The 20,447-nt window shown below is 39.8% G+C and overlaps 1 protein-coding gene across 2 annotated transcripts; it reads right to left on the reverse strand.

The window, feature by feature from the left end:
* Positions 1 to 1,303: 1,303 nt before the first annotated feature.
* dtd1 (D-aminoacyl-tRNA deacylase 1) lies at positions 1,304 to 19,767 on the reverse strand. Of its 2 annotated transcripts, none has more exons than XM_071504414.1 (6): positions 19,606 to 19,767; positions 19,125 to 19,215; positions 16,914 to 17,149; positions 15,753 to 15,850; positions 9,309 to 9,464; positions 1,304 to 2,405 (listed from the first exon to the last, which is right to left on the reverse strand). In XM_071504414.1, exons 1-5 carry the CDS (start codon positions 19,646 to 19,648, stop codon positions 9,309 to 9,311), a joined length of 624 nt encoding a protein of 207 aa, XP_071360515.1. In that variant the 5' UTR covers positions 19,649 to 19,767; the 3' UTR covers positions 1,304 to 2,405. The 2 variants fall into 2 exon arrangements, with proteins under 2 accessions (XP_071360515.1, XP_071360513.1); XM_071504412.1 differs by having other exon boundaries at positions 9,300 to 9,464; positions 19,606 to 19,766.
* Positions 19,768 to 20,447: the final 680 nt, after the last annotated feature.

Consider the following 20,447-nt stretch of genomic DNA (forward strand, 5'->3'; position numbering starts at 1 on the left):
AGGTTTCATATAAATAGCACTGGAAACTTTCCAGCAAGAATGGAAAAAGTGGTCAGGGCTCTAGGCAACTGGTTTCATTGTGCTTTTTTAACCCTTTGGAGTATGGGACTAAGGCAGATCAAACAGAAGACAAGAAATACAGAGGAGGAAAGCAAAGAATGTGACAGAGAGCTGCCTATTACAATTTGAAGAAAAATAATTCAAGTTTATGTGTCCAAATAAAACTTTTTTCCATAATTAAGTGAACACACCCTTTTTTCATAGCTTCACACACAGAAAACAAATTGCAGCAGCAATCCACACGACTGGGGGCCTTAAAGCTGCCATGAAACCCGGCCTGTCTGACTTGCAAAGCGAGCTCAGACTGGGCATGAAGTTACTAAACAAGATGAATTTCCAACCTCTCAGAGGCTCACAAAAGAAAAAAAAACGTGAGGGGAAGGAGGGAAGAGGAAGGAGGAGGGGGGCAACAAATTAAACCCAGTTAAATTGTTTTTCCATAGCCAGTGGGCTTGGCAAAGGACTCTCTCACACACACAAGATGTAAGATAAGTTGTGGAGAAGACGACCAGAAACAGTACAGCTTCAGATGTAAGAGAATTCCTGGAATTTAACCCACTTTCCCATGTCCGACTGACACCACGCCCACTCCTGCTGCCCTGCCCTGCAGCCCAGGGTATCCACACAAAGACACATAAACAGTCATGTTGCTTTGAAATACACAGGTGATTCCATAAACCTTGAACATCCGCTCCACTCAATACTCCCTGTTCTCACCCCATTACAGCTTTGATCAATTGCAAGTCCTCTTGGATGTTTGGGGCCTTGGAAATATTGATGTACTGTACCACAGACCACATCCTCCTCGTACTGTAAAACCTGTCCAGTATAGGGATCATAATGCAGTCACTGCAGAGGAGAGCTGCAGCTCTCGACCAATTTGAAGCACTACTAAGGCTAGCTAGCAAGCTAGCAGATGTATCTGGGTCACGTCTTCCCTCTCAGAGAGCTCCCTGGTCCAGGCTTCTGCAGCTCCTCTTCCTTTCATGCTGCTCTCCACCACAACATTGAGAAACTTCAGCTCAGCCCCATTTGAGAGAGAGGAACAGCGGGGGGTACTATACGTTATGGTGGCTAGGAATAGCTTGCTTGCACTAAAAAAAAAAACAAAAAACAAAGAGCTAAAGTTGGGACAGGCCAGGTGGTGATGCCGAAAGGAGAAATAAGGACAAACATCTTTGCTTTTGCATCACATAAAACAAGCAGAATAAACAATGGAAAAACACACACAAACGCAGCATGATTCACTTTTTCTATTGACGTCTTTATAAAATGACAACGAAATGTACATTCAGATCTGTCATCAAGTGACAGCAGGACACTTTACCAATCAAGAACTTTAATAAACTGTTTTTTTATGAAGCCACTGCCAGTGTTCAGTGACAGTGAAGCACAGCTGGCTCCTCTCCACAGAGGTGAAGCACAGGTAATTGAGACAAAATGACTTGTAGTCACTAAGCTGAAGTTACTTGATCAACAAAATCGACAACAGCTGAGGTCAGCACAATGGAGTCAAAACGATTTTTTTCCTTTAAGCATTTAAGATTTAAAGTCCAACAACAAATATTTACTACAAAGCTAATGTCAGTTGTTGTTCAATGTCTAAAGGCCTTTTAAATGTTGTGCTGTGTCTGGCTGTAAATTATACATACTATATATACTATAAATTTCTCCTGTTTGCCTATTGATTTTGTCTGAAAAGACAGAACGGTGTGTAATTTACAAAGCAAACCTGTGTGATGGAGCCGTTTCTGTTGGAACTATAACCATATATACAGGTACAATTTATGCCAATCATGAGTTGTCACTGGTGCATTAAATATAGTAAGGCTGTCACATTATCAATGTCCTGATGTACTACAGGCCAAGGAATTGGAGCTGAGCTATGCTTTAGGATCAGTGTTGTGTGTCTGAGCAGTGATTAAGTGGGAACTGCAGGCTGAGAGTGAGACAGGTAGGGAGACTCTGTAGAGTAAGATAGAGAGACAGAGACAGATGGAGGAAGGAACGTAGACTGAAAGGCAGAAGGGAAAAGACAGAAAGCTACCAGGAAACACAATGTAGTGCTGCCGATGTCTGTTCTATCCGATTTCACCCAGGCTCCCTTTATATGCCCCCTTGTTCAATCTCTCACATCCTCTCTGCTACTTCGTTTACACCCAGCCAGGCCAATCTGAGTCTGAAGAGAGAGGCCAGGGACAGCAGCAAGAGGAAGAAGTTCTGCAGCAGGCCGAAAGAATCCCGCTGTTTTCCAAACGGGAAGAATGACAGTCCACAATCAGGTGTAAATCTCTGAGGATTATGGCCTTCCTGAGAAAACTGCTGTCATGTCCCCGCTATGACAACTGTGTGAGAGAAAACAGAACAGTCATTTTGGTGTCTGGCTCTTATCATTGATTTGTGTCATCAATAATGGCTGAGATCAAAGTTTTAAAAGTTTAAAGCCTTAAAATGTAATTGTTTCTCAACCTTTGCCACTGTGGCCACAAGCAGCAACTACAGGATAATAGCACATTTAATTTTATTGTTCGATTCCATAGAAATATCTACTTAACATTTGCCAACATTAGCCACTATAAGTTACTGTTCACACCAGGCCATGTTAGGATTTAATGGAAATAATTCATGGCTGCCATTTATTCCTTCTTTTTAATATATATATTTTACAAAAATGCAGAAACATAAACAAAACATAAAAAAAATAAAATCTAAGGGTGGTTAAATTCAGAGTTAAACCTTCTCACTTAAAAGCTGCATTAAGTCACTTTTAGGCCACTTGAGGGCAATAGAGCAACATTTAATCGACAGCTGTGTCCAAATTCAGGGGACGCGTCCTCGGGAGGACGCAGTCCACAAAGGTGTGGCCCTTCGTAGCCGTCATAGACTGCGAAGGCTGAAATGAAATGAGATGTCTTGCCTTTGGAGGATTTTCATTTACTGTCACCAGCTGTGCTCGCTCTTACCACTTCGTCGCAAAATGCAGCTCCTGTTGCCTAGCGACCTTGACAAAACAAAACCTTTTTTTTCCCCACAAAAACTTGAGGTTTTAAGGCCCTTGGTTTCAACCTTTCTACTGCTGTTCAACTGAGGCTACATCCACACTACTAAAGTTTTCAAGCCCCAAAACTACAAATTTTGGAAACGGCACCTGCCTTGTTTTAGTATGAGAACTCCAGGGCTGCGTTTGTAGTCTGGATGAGCAAAAAAACCCACATTTGGAAACAATGATGTAGACACCCAGTGGTGAAAGCAACATAAGTAACGAATTACAAGCAGCTAGCAGCTGTTTAAAGGCTACAACTGCCTTTGCGGTTCCTCCTTTGTAGTGTTTTGTGCTAATAATGAACTGCAGGGTAGTCAATATGCTTCCTGTTTACGCTGGCTCATGCATGCTCAGTGTACATGATGGTCATGTATGTATGAGTTTTCAGAAGTGTTAGGATGGAGATTGTTTTCGTTTTAAAACACTGTTTTAAAACAAAACACAAGAGTGTGGACATGGGTTGAATCCCAATATAATCCTCGGCTCTCTGTCAAGGTTCATTACAGGTGCGCATTGAATCTCGGAATAGGATTGGGCCACAAAGGACACCCCCGTTGGATCCTTCATTGCCCAGTAAAAGAAGGCTGCACTTCTCAGTGGCATTTGAAGGACCCTTTGAAATGGGACAGCCGAGTCAAGCCACTGTGACACAGTTGGTCTTTAAATGCAGCCACCAGATGATGCGGCCCCTGAACTGGGACACAGCTACTATCACCTCTGTGAAGCTCTTAGGGAGAACATGTTAGCAAACAGATGCATATTCAGATATGCAGATAGGGAGCGACATTAGCATTTGTTTGGAGTGTGATTTTTGGCAACCTTTCGAATTGGTGAAGTCCAATATTTACTCTCTTTTTGGTTCTCTGTTTATGTGACTGTAAGTTAGAAAACCAAAACATTGAGCTGAAAAACACTAAAATCGTCCATAGAGCTGAGGGGATCTCTGTTGTTGGGTGATCATTCTCTTTGGGTCATCAGCAGCGACACTGTTCACATTTTATCATCAGTGATGGAACTTTAAATCATCATTTGATTCGCAGATTTTATTAGTAGATTAGCACAAACAAAGAACATGACTCAAGACTTTATTGAATATAAATAGGCACAGCACTATGAAAGCAGCCATATCAAAGTTTTAAAATGGAACTTACATCTACTCTCTCCATATATCTCTGAAAGGTGATTTGCAAACAATTAGAAAAGTAATTTTCTGTGTGGGTAAAAAATTGCTCACAGCAGAAACCTTCTTATAAACTGTTTACATCAAAATGAGAATGTTGCAGAAGGGAAGAAAGGAAGACCCGAGGAGATAATGGAAGACACAAATAATAATTTGAAGAAAAGCGCACACACTGCTCATTCTTAAGTCATGCAAAGAAAACCTCAGGAACAACAATTCCCTCTTTAAAATATGCAGTGACAAAGCCAAGCAAGCAAGGCACTTGTCTGACATCTCTCTCTTACATCCAAAGTTTCCTCTTCCACTTCTCCCCCTGCCACAGTGCGCACACTTTTAGAAGTGCTGCGTGTGCACTCCCCTGCTGCACACACAGATATGAAAAACCAAATAACTCTCGACTTATTTTTCAGCTTCTCCTTTCTTCACATGTCCCCCACTTTCTCCCATCTCCCTCGCTCTGGCACTGTCAGACAAAAAGGCCTTAGGTAACGAGGTGGTGAAGCTTCCATGTCTTGGGGCACATATTTACCCAACATGCACTTGGGGATTACAGTGCAGGGCCCCCTGCCTCAGACAAGTTTGGGATAGGACTACAGGCTTAGAAGGTTCCACATGGGACAGGCTGTGTGTGTGTGTAGGGTGTTATACAACAGGCAAAGCAGCACCAAACAATACAAAAATAACACAACACACCTCAGTGGTGAATTGCAGATGTTTATAATAGTGTCAAACATGTTTTTATCTGTATGTAACTAACTGCACATGTCTGTGAGAACAGAGGGGCAGAAAGAATAGCTGCTGTTAAAGTGCAGTTGTAGTGCCAGTTTGACAGCATATCCGTTAATGTGCGTGCCTGCCAGAGTTCACACAGGGAGAGGAGCTGTGCTACAGGAGCCGGCAGCAGCAGCCTCAGCAGGGAGAGCAGAGGGGACATGGAGGGAGCTGACTCAATGCCTCCCCGCTTACCCAGAACTCCACTGTTTTTGCACTAGTAAACAAATACTGAAGGCAAATAAGAGCAACCCCAGCCTCCTCCTCCTCTCCCCCTCCTCATCCTTGCAATATGAGCCACAGAATGAGAAACAAACAGGTCTGTCTCTCAAGAGCGTTGCCGAGTTTCACTGCAATGGCAACAGCAACAAAAAGAGCAGTTACAGACAGGAAAAGGAAAGCAGAGATGTTGAGCGGACAATAGCTGCCCCTCACTGCAAATTTAAAGCTGCCATATTGTACATGACACAATACACACTAAAAAAGCAATCTCTTGCTAAGAGGCACAGCTTTAGATTTTCTGAACATTGCTTCTATTATGCTGAGGTCTCTCATGGTTTCTGCAAAACTGTCTTTAAGACAGAACAAAAATGCTAGCTAATAGAAGACACTTTTTAATTCAATGTGCTATAACTCTTTACAATTATAAGTGACAGCTATAAGAAAAAGGAAAACTTATAGTAAAGCCCTTTTCAGACATGGAATCTGTAATACTGCTGTCTTCATTTATACACACACACACACACAAACACACACACACACACGCACACACGCACACACGCACACACACACGCACGCCGCACTCACACACACACCCCTATCTATATATGCTTTTGGGCTAATTGAAAATATAAGAAAACTGATGGTCTGATGATAATGTGGTTTTTCCTCGTTTGCCACACAACATATCTGAAATAATAAAGAAACTCTTTGACAATTCACACCATTTTGCGCTTTTTTAAAAGCTGCACAAGTCAATATTTTTATATTTATATCGGGGAAAATTACCATGTGAAATATAAAAGGTGCTGCTCTCTGATAATTATCACCCAATTCTACAGTTCCCCTCATCCCCACTAAGAGTAGCTCAACGTTTTGTTTTTCAGGCTGACTACTTTTGGTTCATTCTCACAGCTCACATTTACCTCATTTTTAGCAATAGCAGGCAGCTGTTCTCAGCAAAGCTTTTTAACACCTCTATAAGCGACATAACAAGTGCCAAATGTCAGACAGACAAAGTTGGCGAGTAGCTGGAGAACACAGAGGAGCATTTGGCAGCTAAAGAGCCAAACGTTCCCCTCAGGAGTTGGCGGAGACCAAAACAGAACTAGGAGAGTGAATATAGAACTTACGTTCATCAGCTGGCCAGAAACAGGGATTTAAATGAATCCTAATGTTGCTCTCTATCTACTGGATGTATGCACGTGTTTAATCACACATGGTCAAGGTGCCAATGTTGTGTTTTCTTCTTCTTGCACTGCCCCCAAGTGGCCAAAAATCAATTAATACAGGTTTAGTGACTGCTAACTTTAACTTTATTTATATGTTACATTAAATAAAATAAAGAATAGAAAAAGTACATAACAAGTATAGTGCACTGACTGCAGATTAAAGATGAATGCCTTTTTTCCTTTTGTGATACATTTATTACAGCTTACTTTAGAAGGGCAAAGAAAATGTGCGTTTAATATTTCTTGTTTCTTTCCATCGTTACAGAATTCAAATTTCAACTCCTATTAGGTTTGACCTACAAAGACTGTTACTTTTGTAGTAAAGTGTCCTGGGTGCTTACTCGGATATAAGACTGAAATGAGATATAAAATTTCCAACAAATATACATGATGAAGAGCCTGTCTGAAAGTATGTTTTCTTGCAGTTAGCAAAGATGAAGTAGTAAAAAAAACAAAACAAAACATACTGGGTATTTTGTTCTGACCTTAAATATCATCACACATAATCAATGTCTCTTTAGTCACAGTACAATGTCCACATTGACTTTGTTGCTAAAAGAAAAAGAGTGAGATCTTGGTATTATTAGAAAAAAAATCCTCATCCAACATATCAATCATGTCTTCTTGCAAAGTATTTAATCTATCCTTATATAAATTACTGTAATATTGCATGGGTGAGTATATGTTCGTTAAACCATTTATAGTGCAAAAGAAATTTGTTTGATTGACTGTCTCTTCTCCTTGTCATGAATTATCCTTTTCCTTTTTTTCTGTCTTTAGCATCAACAAAATACATATTTTAGAAAACCTGTTTATATCTATAATTCTATTCCAGGACTCACTGGCTCCCTGGAACTTGTGATTTTTCATAATTTTTTCCAAGCTAATTTAGTCTCTCATTTATATTCTACTACACAGTTTGAATAAATGTGGCTAAATAATTTTCAGTTAGTTAGTGCCAGTTAGTGTTTCTCAAACTTTTTCAGACCAAGGACCACTAAACCACTAAGATAAAACTCATGGGCCCCCTCACTCCAAACATTCCCAAAACCAACAGGGCTACTGCTTCAGTAGAATTGTGACCGTTTTTGACTGTGACAGTTTTTTTTGGTATGTTTTAGGGGCACTGAACGCTGCTGGAGCCCGATTGTTGTTGTTTTTTTTTTTGCAGTTTGATGTCTTTATTGGACAAGACAGTGAAGAGAGACAGGAAACGTGGGAATAGAAAGTAGTGAAATGACATGCTGCAAAGAGTGCAGCCAGCCGGGAATCGGACTGGAGTTTTGCTGCTCAAAACATTGGTGGCAGCCGCCCTAACCATTCAGCTACATGATTTCCTCTGTGTGACTCAGAGTTCTAATCACTGGCAACCCTCGCGCCTCACAAACTGCAAGTGGAGGCTTCTTCATCTGACATCATCAGACTTTTTTTCAAGTAGTGTTGGACAGCTGCTCAACCTGTCTGTACAGCTTACAGCAGCATGCTCAGCAGGATGGTGCATTTGCAAATATTCATGCAAATTGGTAGTGGTAGTGTTTTGTTGGTACTATACTTTTGCAAAGACGGCAAATTGGTCTGTTTAGGTCCCCTGGCTTGCCGGTTGTGTCAGGTTTAAAACCAAAATAATCCCAAACAGTTCATTTGTTTTTTTTTGCAACTAGCTCTTTGATGATTGCATTGCTGATTGTGCGAATATATCGGCAATCGCCAGTTGCTGGACTCACAGTGGCCTGTTGGAAAATTTAATCATATCGTCCAACCCTACTACATTACTAGTAAAACTAAACACTTAACACTTGCCTGTTGTTTCATTTTCTTTTAATTGTCCAGGTCTTGAGCCACCAGTCCATGATCTTGTCCATTGTCCGTGTTTGATAATTAATTAAAATTTAGCCAAATCCCAGAGCATCCTAACAGTTAGCTTCATCCACATTTCCTTTCAAATGTCACACTGATCATAAACATAAACTGTCAACATGTGTAGCTACATGAGTAGACAGTGTCGCAAACGCTCGGTTATGTGAAGTCTAACACCACTGTAGAACAGGCAGTTCAAATAATAATGTTTGAATTTACATATGAAAACAACACATATACACTACTCACTTCCAGGGTTTGTGGTCACTCTAAGACAGTTTGAGAAACACTAAAATTAAAACATATTTTCACAAATTTACTTACGGCCCACCAGGGTCACTCTTTGAGAAAGGATGATTGAGATCGAGAGGAGGTGTTTTATGGAATTCAAATTCAGATGTTGTTCATCATCATTCATTTTCTTCGTTTAAGATATTTCTTAAAAGTAAACAAACATTGGTAACTTCTCAATCACAGCGTTGATTGTTCGTCAATTTGGAAAGAGAAAATAACAGTTTTTTGTATATTTTTCTTTTTCTCTTTTTTCCTTCTTAATGTTTTTGTTTAGTATAACGCAGTCTGTTTTGTCTTGAGTTTTTATGAGAGACCTTTGTACAAGCTTTTACTTTCTACTTTTCCTGCAGAAGCTCATTTACTTTGAATTTGTGTATGTCAGTGTATATGTAGGTAGAAGTGTGTTTGTATATATGTGAGTGTGTTTTTTTTACATATATTTTTATAGTAATTGTATTTCTTTGCAATAATTAATAATTTTATAACATGGTGAATGACTCAAGGTTTCTAATTACACTCTTTAACTTTACAAAATGAAAGACACTTGTGATACTTAGAGGACCTGCAGTGTGGTGTTTTGTATGAACATGTGCTGTAAGTTACTGCATGTGTGTGTTTTTGTGTGTCTCCTAGGTTCCCTCACCCTGCTAACCTAGGGCTCCCTTTCTGAAGACACGTCACCCTCTGCTCCACTACTGGCGTTTGGGTCCTGTCGGGAACGTAGGGTGCCCTTGTCCCTGCCTGACTCTGAGGGGCCCTTGGTGCGCGTCTTCTCTTTCCTCTGCTGCTGCTTCTCCTGTTTTGACAGCTGATGAAAACACAAGACAGAAGAAAGCCTGGGTCATAAATAAATTCTTCTTACAGTTCAATTCATGTGCCCTTCACGTGTACTGTATATTATAATCACGACAAAGGACATGACAGTTATCAGTGATCTTTAGGACACATGCATAAATAATAAATAGAAAAGCTTTGATTCTGCCTTGAAATTGACCTTAAGAATGTTAAGGAGTTAAAATAAAAATCCATACACAACTCTGACAGTAAAGTTTTTAATTTGCCTTGTCTACTTCTTCCTCCTCTTCTTCTTTCCCAGAAAACATGTCTGAACTTGATGCATGCAGATGTGACTTTTATGTGTTATCTCTGCAAAATAGTGAACCTAGAAAAAAAGCCTCTGCTCCTTCATTCTGAGCAGCAAGCTGACATTTACCACTGACTTTTGAGATGGCCAAAAATATGTTCTGCTGCCTAACTTCATTGTAGCTTCACTAAATAAAACTAAAATACCTCTAAAATACAACATCCATCATCATCTGCTTTTTTCAGTCAGATTTTAAGGTGGGCAGGTTGCATTATGGGAAGTGCAGGACCCAGCATGTTTGGGGAGGTCTTGCAAGTCCTCCAACTTAATGACAATACAAAATTAAATCAGCAGTGCCTTCACACACACACACACACACACACACACACACACACACACACACACACAAATAAACATGAAGTTTCCTTTACATTCAGCTTTGAAATGTTTATGATATTAACCAGGTGATTATAACCATTAAAAGCACTGAAAGCAGTTTGAGATTTAAAGTCAGTGTTTTACTGACACTGGACACAGGAGGGGTTGGGAGCTGAGACTACCAACATTTGTTTCTTTGATAACTTATGAACCAGACATTCAGGAGGTTTTTACCAGCAGCCAAATTATCTACATAGGTCTCCCCCATGACAAACAGACCAGGCGATTAAAACTGGTAGAAATGCTGAATAAAACGTTTCATGTTAAAAATCAGTGATTCGCAGACACAATTCAGTTGACACAGGACGTCTCGAAGCAGCAGGGAGCTGAGCTGTCTAATATTTGACTGACTTTTCTCTAATAACTTAGGATCCAACAACTAAAATCCTTCATCAGGTTTAAATATATAGTTGAGAACAACAAAAAAAAGTGTACATCAAAAATGTGGCTTAAAACTGGATAAGAGTCCATTTTGAGCATCTTGCAGGCAACCATATTATCTATGTACATAGGGAATACGACGTCATTGACAGGCAACCAAATGAAACAGATCATTGCCATGATTAAAATCATGTGTTTCTCCAGGTTTGAGAATTGCTGGAAACATTTGGGATAATGTAAGTACACAACTAAAAAAATATATATAACATCGGTCTAGTCATTTTTAGACATTTTAATGTGAGAAGTTACATATTATAACTTTAAGACCTAAATAAAAACAGGTGTGTGACATTCTCTGCATTGCATTGTGTGTCTTCAGAGTCTTTTTCTTTGACTTGTAAAATATATTGAAATCAGTCTGTGGTTCCTGGAGGCTCAGAGGGCTGAGGCATTCAAAACAAACGTGCTGCATCATGACTTGTAGATCATGACCTTTGCAGGGTGCTCAGTGTTCACCCAAAGGTCCCTACATGCATGAGAATTAATATATTTAATTAAACCAAGAAGGAAGAACACGTCAGCGCCACAGACCAACACTCAACATCTGACTCGTCTTTGTGAATACACCACCACTTCTATTCTCTGCTCATTTGCAGCTATTCTGGGTTGTCATATGATCACTTCAATGAGTCTATTGTTGTGACTGCATGCACTGCCTCTTGCACACTCCAAAACAGCCCTTCACAATGCCTCTCAGTGCAACTACTCATTACTCCAATCAAACCTGCCCCTCCTCTTTTTTCTCATTGTATTCTTCACGCTTCATGAAACACCGCAGCAGTGATGAAAAAGTGGGTATGCCACCCTTCATCCAAAAAAGGGCTGTAAACACAGATGCTAAAACTTTTATGGCTGCTGAGGAAATATTAATGAACTGAATGTCATCTTAAAAATCCAAAGCACTGCATAAGACATTACATTATTCAGAGAGCACAAAAAATCCTGTGTTATTCCCATTTGAACCCATTAACATGCTGTAGTATGAAACCAGGTTTGCTGTCTTGGTTGATGATATAACATCTGGTACATAAAAACCAGGAAGGACATGTATGTTCAACATCCAAATACAAACTGGACACAGGAAACACACATGTTTCTTTGCTATACGACAAAATTTCAAACTCCAATGTTAAACCACCCTAACCCAAAACTCTGAATTACAACCTCATAAAATCTTGAGCTAACACATTACATAATTCCTGTGTATGTTGCTTTCAGCCCAGAGGCCAAAACAAAGAGCACAAACAGTCAGGTGAACAAACAGAGAAACTCAGGACTCTTCTGCTATCAACTGCAGCCGCTGAGCATCCCAAAGAGAACATCCAAACGGGATGATTTTCATTCCTCTGGATAACACCATTGTTTGCTGGCTGCTTGACCCTGTGGTGGACTAAATCCCTGATTCATGGAAAGAAAGGAACAGTGTCTCTTGGCCATTGCTTCATTTCCCCCCCGTGCCAAGCTTAGCCTATTGGCTGGCCTTTTATCCCTCATGTTCAGCTTTGGCCTTGGCTCCTCAGCCCCCATAGCAAAACATCCCAAATAGACAAGATTAAAATTCTGAGGACTGCTTAATATCCCTCACTTTGGGCAAGCAAGCCAAGCCCACAAAGGGGAGAGCAGCCAAAGCCGGCCCGTAGCCAAAGTGTAAGGATGTTGGCTGGGTTCGACGGAAGTGACCAGAATTGATTTAGGAAAATGGATCTATGAACATCTTTCAAATAGCTGGAACAAGCAGCTAAGATGTGTATCCTTGTTATTGTGAGGCAGTGTTTAACATCTCCATGACTTTTATGATTTGTACAGCTTTCTCTGATGCTACAGAAAGCCATTTTTGGAGGTTTACTCAGGGAGATATTCAGGGCTGCAATTAACCATTATGTATATATATAAACACATTTACAAATACATACGCAATTTACAAAAAAGAAAGCCACAAAAGACTATGATTAATGATTGATTAATCCCAAACTGGAGGCGCAAAAATACAGAGTGAAGCTCAACAATAATAATAATTGCTGGAACAGAGCAATCATTAATGCTACTGGTTCCATCTGTGTCTTTCCTGCCATGAAAAGTCAAAATGTCCTCAACAAGGGGCTTACTGTGATGGCCTATTAATCAGGTTCTTTTGACAACAATAAGCAAACAATAGTGGCCTGATAATAGGAGGGTTATCATTATCTAGCAAGATTAGCAAGATTTATTCAGAAAGCAAAATAATGCATTAAGTTAAGTAAGAAGAAAAGAAAAACAGTGTACCCATTAATCAGCCTTTCTTGCTTTGGAGTTCACAGCTGTAGCACAGTATTGGCACTGTTGTTTTTTATCTGCACAAGCGAAACTTATGAAAGTGATGTTGTCATTGGTTGATAAAAATTGTGTTTTTGGCCTCAAAGGCAGAAATTACTGAAAGTATTTGGGAAGCACTGAATAAAAACTGAATCAATATTTTTAATTATTTTAATTGTAAAATAATTAGGCCTATTTTTGTCTCAGTATGGTGATATCAAGGCAAATACAACACCTAAGCTTTGATACCAGAGTAATACTTGGCTCTAAGTTTGGCAATGTCGCTCTGTCCACCACTTTAGTCCAGACTGAATTATCACAACTATTTAATGGATTGCCATGGAATCTTCCACAGACACTCACTGTCCCCAGAGGATAAACCATACTGACAAAATTAAAATCTGACCATTATTTTTGGATTATGAAACTTTAAACTAATGAAATTCCCATCAATCTCAGCTTGTATTTTGTGTTAATAACAAAACCATAGCATGATAACATGCTCAACTAAGAAGGTAATTTCTTTGAGCCTATGAACCTTTAACAGAAAACCATTCTACCTTTAACAAGAGAACCCAAACTTGTAAAATGTTAAATGTTGACACTCATTAAAATTGTCATCATTAGCAGAATTTTGCTTAGAATAAGTAAATAAGACCACAGATCTGACCAAACACTCGATTCAAACTTTCACTACTTGATTGTCCTCAAGAGTTGGTGCTCTGGAAATATTTTTGGTTATTGAGGTTTGATACTCTGCTCATCATAAGTTGTCACAGCCAAATATTACATCAATCAATTCATCTGCAAATGTCAGAAATAGCCCTTCCCCTAAAAGAACAGAGCACATGGAAACCTGCCTCTGATTCCCAGCATGTACTGCACACGATGTGATATTAACCTTTTTTAATCTTTCCATTTAAAACAAGGCATCCTGGTTTGACCCTGGATTTATGAGGCATACAGTCCAGTATATGAGAAAGCCTGGACAGGTAGCACAGAGGGTGAACATACAGTGGCAGCAGCATGCTCCACAAACCCTGTGCATGTGGGCCTGTACTGTAAGCCCATACATAGCAACCCACACAGCACACACACATATAGTGGCGTACAAAATTCAAGTGAATGTATCAGTCCCATGACACACAGCTGGAAGAGGTGACTTGCTGGCAAATGTCAATTTTGACAAGGATGCGACTGTTGCTCTCTGGGTGCTCTAAGGTCTTCTTTGCCTAAATTTCCAAATACAACTTAAGTAACTAACTTAAGTAACTATTCCTTTCAGTATTTAGGTTGTAAGATTTTGTCTTCAGCACTATGATCTATATCTGTACATACACCAAGAGGGAGTGTGTGCCCCTGCTAAGGATTACTTCTACAGAACTGAGTTCCACATCCACAGCTGGCGATAGCCCAACTGCCTTCCCGGTAAACTCATTTCAGGTTTAATGCAGTCATGTTTATCCAGGGAATGTCAGAGCTGTGCTCATGAGATATAGAAGGACTCACAAGTTTTACCGGTGACAAGACGCAGTGGTGAAACACCAGAGATATTTTTTCAAAAGAAAGTAGAGATTATTATATTGATATAAATAATGGTTAGAAAAATTCCCTGCAGTGTGTGTTGCACAGAGAAAACAACATAACTAAATCAAGATTTTTTTTAATGTATTGGTTATTATAGCCAATACAGTCACCCTGTTTTAATTCAAAAATGCATTTAAAGCTGCAATTATTTTTTTAGCCACTTATAACTGAAACGCACAGCACTGACACAGTGTCATTTCATAAATTTGTGATGGTAAACAGTTGCCCATTGACACAACCAGCAGACATGGAACAACATTAGCTTAACATCTTGAGTCGTGCTTCTGGCCACTTGACAAATGTAAGACCAACACTCACTCTCCTTTAAGTTTCAGTTTCCACAAACTGGCAATAAACAAAGTTAACTGCAGCAGTTTGTGGGCTGTAAAACCAAAACAATGAGCTAAGACAGGCTAAAAAACTCTTTTAACTGAGGGGACTTGCAGAGTTTGGTGACTTGTGGGTTCCTCACTATATGTGACACCTCTCACATTACACAGTGTTTTGATCCATTGGTTATATAAAAACTATTGATTGGCGCAGTCATAACCATGACTGTCCACACCATAAACTACACCATTTAATGTTTATTTTAGTTCAGATGATTTTTTATCGACTTAATTTCTATATTTTTATGTCTTGTTTTTTTTTTCTTTATCTTAGTCTTTTTTAATCTCTACGTTATTGTTTTTATTTTGGATACATTTGTTGTTGTTTATAGTGGTTTTTGACACTAATTTCATTCCAATTAAGTGCTGTACTTTATGTTTATGTTGGATTTTTTTTTTGTGAAATATCAGTATTGACCTCAAAAATTGACAGGGCCATATCATTTATTCCTATATAAATATCAAACAGATGAGGTCAGCAGTAGTGGAAAATAAATATCAATATAAAAATGCTGTCTTTATTTCTTACTCATTATTCCCATTTTTTTTAAAAAACCCTGTGCTCTGCATTTAACATGAGAAGCAAAAGTGACTACACACAACAGAAAAGTAAATATCACCATCTAGTGGCTCAAAATGATAAATAAAATGACACCTTGAAAAGTGGAATGACACTTAATACACAAATTAAAATAACATTAACTGAAGTTCCATTTACTAGTTTTTTTTCTGAGTTATTAATTCTATCTGTCATCTCAATGAGCAAACTCCATCTGATGAAGTCCATGAAAGACAGATGAAAGAACAAGAAAAGCTTGACCTTGGGTTAAGCTATTTTTGTAACACTACTTCAACCTTCGTGTACCTGTTTGGGGTCTGTGGGACCAGCAGGTGAAGACAGTTCAATGGTAACAGGTCCATCGTTTTGTATGTGGACCTGCATGTAGGCTCCAAACTTTCCATCTAGAAACACAAAACACAAGGACATTTTACAAGTGAAACAGAATGAGCAGTGAGAACAAAAACATCACATAAATCCATGTTTCATCTATTAGCATCGCCACCACAGAACGCCAACAATTTACTCTATGTAAGGAGGCAATAACATCCCAGATGACATACATCCTAATATTAAACAAGCAGTAAAAACCAGTGTAAATTGTTCGCCAATGGCAGACAATGTTTCATAAAGATGTAGGATAACATGGAGCCTCGAGACACTGGGGACAAAAGACAAGGGGCTGTAGGAGGAGAGGAAGTTTCAACTTAAATGTTCTCCTTTCTTCCACTGGGTCTGCGAGATTAATGAAACCATCTGCACAATGAAACTATGGGCCGTGATGGAGAAAGAAAGTGCTGCATCATCATATTTCCTCTCTGGGGGAGGGGGGCTAATTAGTAAGCCTTATGCCTCCTTTGCTGGGACAAGGTGTTCTTCGCACCTGCTCCCCAGTGGACTGACCCAATTCACTGCCACTGCCACTGCCACCACGTCACAGCATGGCTAATCCGCACCTCCCACTCGCTAAACTGCCATAACCCTACAATGAGATGGGAATAGAGGCAATTAAAACAACAGGGGAACAGGGCACTGGTCCAACCTTATAGGTGAGTGGCAATAATGGTGACTCTCAACACTTTTGTTTTTAATTAGGTCGGAATCAAGTAGCTGTAAACAACCCAGTGTTTTTTTGGCCGCGCTGTCCTGCAACCTCCTGGGAGTATATTCAAACATGCAACGCTTTTCACATATGACCCTGAAGTGTTACCATTTTTCACTCCCGACTTCACTAAATCCTCCCTCTTCTCTGACATAAAGTTGTCAACTATTTAATATCTGACCCAGGTATGACATTATATGTACATATATAATGACATACATATACTAAATATACTCAGATGGGAAATTCTTCAAGACATAATCTAATATACAAAGTACATGGTATAAGGTCCAACAGTAGCAGGAACACGCCGCTATAGGACAATAAAGGAGGAGAGTAAAGATGGCAGCCGTCGGTTCACCCACCCATGATAAGCTCTGGCTTGTAAGTACTCCTCATGTTCTCCAGGATGCTGTTGTAGAAGGGCTGGGCCAACTCTGCAGGCATGGCTGAGTGGAAGTCTGGCTTGTTGCCCTTCAGGATACACTGCAGGGTGAACTGGCTCACACAAAGCACCTCAAAGTCCCGTTCCATGACACTTTTGCTCCATGCTCGCCCGTTCTCGTCTTCAAACAGCCGCAGGTTCAGGATCTTACGTACTCTGAAGAAAAGCAGTGTAGAATCAGTCTAATGACTCTTGAGCTGTGATAAAACCCCCACTCTGTCTATTCTAAGACGTCAAGAATCACTCTGATCAACCTGGTCAGTACTGACAGAAAGAACTTATCAGTGTGACCACACTGGATTTATCCCATTATCACTTGTACATTTTTCAAAGTACAACATTAATTTGTAGACTACTTGCGATTCTCCAGTACAAAGTTAACAGGTAAGGTAAGGTAAGGTAAGGTAAGGTAAGGTATACTTTATTGTCCCACAGGGAAACTTGCCACTGCACCTCATAACACAACAACTCACAATGCAGGTAATAAAAAAAACTGCTATAATAATAAACAGTGATGGAAGACAATAGTTCTTCTAACAAAACCAGATATAAACATGAGAATAAAAACCGATAATAACCCAGATATATCAGGTATTGTAACCCTACTTGTTATTATCTAATTAATTGATGGAAGATAGACAATGGAATTAATGAGTTTTTGTCAATCTATAATCTGGCCTCCTGAACCCTCAGCCTGAGGGCAGTAAGTCAAATTCTGGGTTCGTGATGTGTGTTCAATCATCCAGAAACTTCTGTGTCCCCCTAAACACAGCTTTCTCATATGAGGACTGATGATAGTGATGTTCTTTTTCCCTGTGCTAGCTTAGACTTAAACTGTGCAGCCAGGTTACCATACCAGACTTGTATGCAATATGGAATTACACTCTCTAGGCTCATTTGATGAAACAGAAACACAAGTTTTCTATTTACTCCATAAAATCTGAGCCTCTTCAAGAAGTGCATCCTCTGTGGTAGCCTTGAACAAAGGTTTTCAACATGGACATGCCATGGCATGGGTTTCTTTTCAACCCAGGACGATATAAAAGTTTACCTTAATCAAACAGCTCATCTTTACAATTAAGTTGTCTTTAATGTTGATCAAAGCTACACATTTTTTTTGTGATAACGCTATTTATGTAGGAATATTTTAGTTCCTCAGCTACTAATTATGTACAATTGACAATTCTGCTGATAGTTTTCAAATGCATGCTATAAATGCATATATTAGATTTTGGAAATTATTTGTCCCCCTACTACAGGCAGGCATCAGCTCCCATTAATTTTAATGTGTGAAGGAGATTTTCTTCACTTCATGTGTTCCTCTTGTTTTCCTAGGCCTCACTCACACTCCAAGAATTCAGGTCATAACAACCTTCACATTGTTAGACAGTGTTTCATTGTTTAGCTTCTATTATGACCGTTTGTATTTAGACGGTGCCACTATTATCCTCCATAGCTTGGTAGAAGGAAATCATAAACCTGAAAAATATTGTTCAAATCTAGTTATTGTCAAGGATGAGCTAAGTAGAGGAAAGGACAAGACACGTGTAATATCAATTAGGTAAGAGCAATGCGGATTTTGGTGTCCAATTGCATCTTCATACATGAATGTTAGACTATATTTTAGCCTTATTTGGTGTAAGGTGTGGTCAAATGTTGCAACCACGTGATATCTGAGAATATATACCAATTGTCAGACAAGACGTCCCCAGGAAATGGTGCGGCACTACTCTGATTCACATGCTGACAGTATACTGCTCATCATTGTCTCCTTGGCACCAAGCTTACAATAAATACTTCTGCAAGAGACATCAGAAATCCTGGTGATTGTCTTTTTCTGCAGCTCACAAGATTTCCAACACACAATGCAGCATGAAAACGCAGCAAGCGAAAACTTGGAACATGCTTGAATTGTGAGGTCCATCACACTGAACATCAAGTGTGCACTGAAGACTGGTAACTTCATCAAAAATGGATGTAATCTTGGATTTTAATGGTTGCTTGGAAATGCAACACCCTCAACCTCACTAAGAACTCTTTTTTTTTATCTGACACGAATGTTTAAACAATGATTTCTAATCTGGTCAGTGCGCTGCATCTAGTGTTGAAGGTCCTTCCCACACACACTCACATGTAGTCAGCATCCCTCTGGGTGTCATCCACAGATATACCCAGCAGCACACACAGTCCTCGTCCTATTGAACTGATCTGCTCCTCTCCCACTGCAGGAAAACAGAGAGAGGATGGTGAGTGAATGGGCTGCTGCTGTCATTCAGTAACAAGCAGCCCAAACTGTCAGGTGACACACTGAGTGACACGCCTGCGTGAGGAGGAAAGGGGCCAGCAGTCAGGGCTATCAGGAACACTGACACACAGAGGACACTTTCATTATTCGTGAAATAACCTCTACCTGCAGGCTTCGTCCGAGCTGCCAGCTCGCAGAGACGCGCCTGGCCACTTCTGGCAGCTCGTTCACTTTGCTGGGAGTGCTAATGCTAACCCGGCTAAATTAGCTAACATGCATGGTCAGCGAGGTTAACGAATGAAAGCTGTTAACCTCGGTAACCAGACACGATCAAATTCGCTTGGCTCAGTTCAGAACAACCGCTTACCCGTCACACTGGCCTTGGTGACCCTCTGAATGATAGCTTTCATTGTTTTGGTTGTGCTGGGGGAGCACGCTCTCACAACTTCCTGGGAGTCACTGCGTGGACGGGACGTTGTCGCCTCGTCGCGGCCGCGACACGCAGCACACGCACCGTGATTCCTCTGAAGGGGAGCCCGGACGGCGCCGGGACAGGGCTGCTCCTTTCACCAAGTCATTCAGACCCATGTGGTTGAAAGTAACTGTTTCAGTCAAGGCAAGAAGTACAAAAGTACAGTTCTACTTTTAGCTCTATGCTAATTCATCCTCCTACTTCGTTACATTTTTAAGGAAAATATTGTAGTTTGCTCCACGACATTTATCTGACAGCTACAGCAACTTTCAAGATTAAGGTTAAAAAAAAAACTATACAGTGAATTGAATCCAGCCAATATTATATTATACTCACAATAATTATTTTAGTTAAACTTAATGTCACTTTTAACTTAAATTTTGCTGATAATATGCACATACCTTGATTTAAATTAAATTCTGAATGCATACTTCATTACTAATGGAGTATTTGAGAGGGCCTATTTTTATAGAGTGGTATTATTTGTTTACTTTGATTATTTTTTTCATGTATTTTACTTCAGTATTAGTCCTTGCACCACAGAATCTTTATTGCAGGTTGCTAGGGGTAACAGGTATTTACCGGGTGACAAGAGAAACAAAAATAGCCCAGTGAGAAATAACCAGCTTAAGTTGTTCAATTTTGTTGAGATCACCATCTTGTTTTAATATAAACGGAAGCAGATCATCATGCACATCATGATGGTGTTGGACTGTCATGTATTGAAAGGTGGTTCT

Source organism: Trachinotus anak, unplaced genomic scaffold (genome assembly GCF_046630095.1).
Source record: "Trachinotus anak isolate AG129_WGS33_773 ecotype Australia unplaced genomic scaffold, CSIRO_AGI_Tana_v1 ptg000019l, whole genome shotgun sequence".
In the NCBI taxonomy this organism is placed as follows: domain Eukaryota; kingdom Metazoa; phylum Chordata; class Actinopteri; order Carangiformes; family Carangidae; genus Trachinotus; species Trachinotus anak.

Coding starts and splice junctions, on each gene's coding strand:
- dtd1 (XM_071504414.1), bottom strand. CDS start 19,648: ATGAAAGCTATCATTCAGAGGGTCACCAAGGCCAGTGTGACGG. Junction 19,216..19,605: donor CACCAAGGCCAGTGTGACGG/GTAAGCGGTTGT, acceptor GTTTTCCTGCAG/TGGGAGAGGAGCAGATCAGT. Junction 17,150..19,124: donor CAGAGGGATGCTGACTACAT/GTGAGTGTGTGT, acceptor GCTTTTCTTCAG/AGTACGTAAGATCCTGAACC.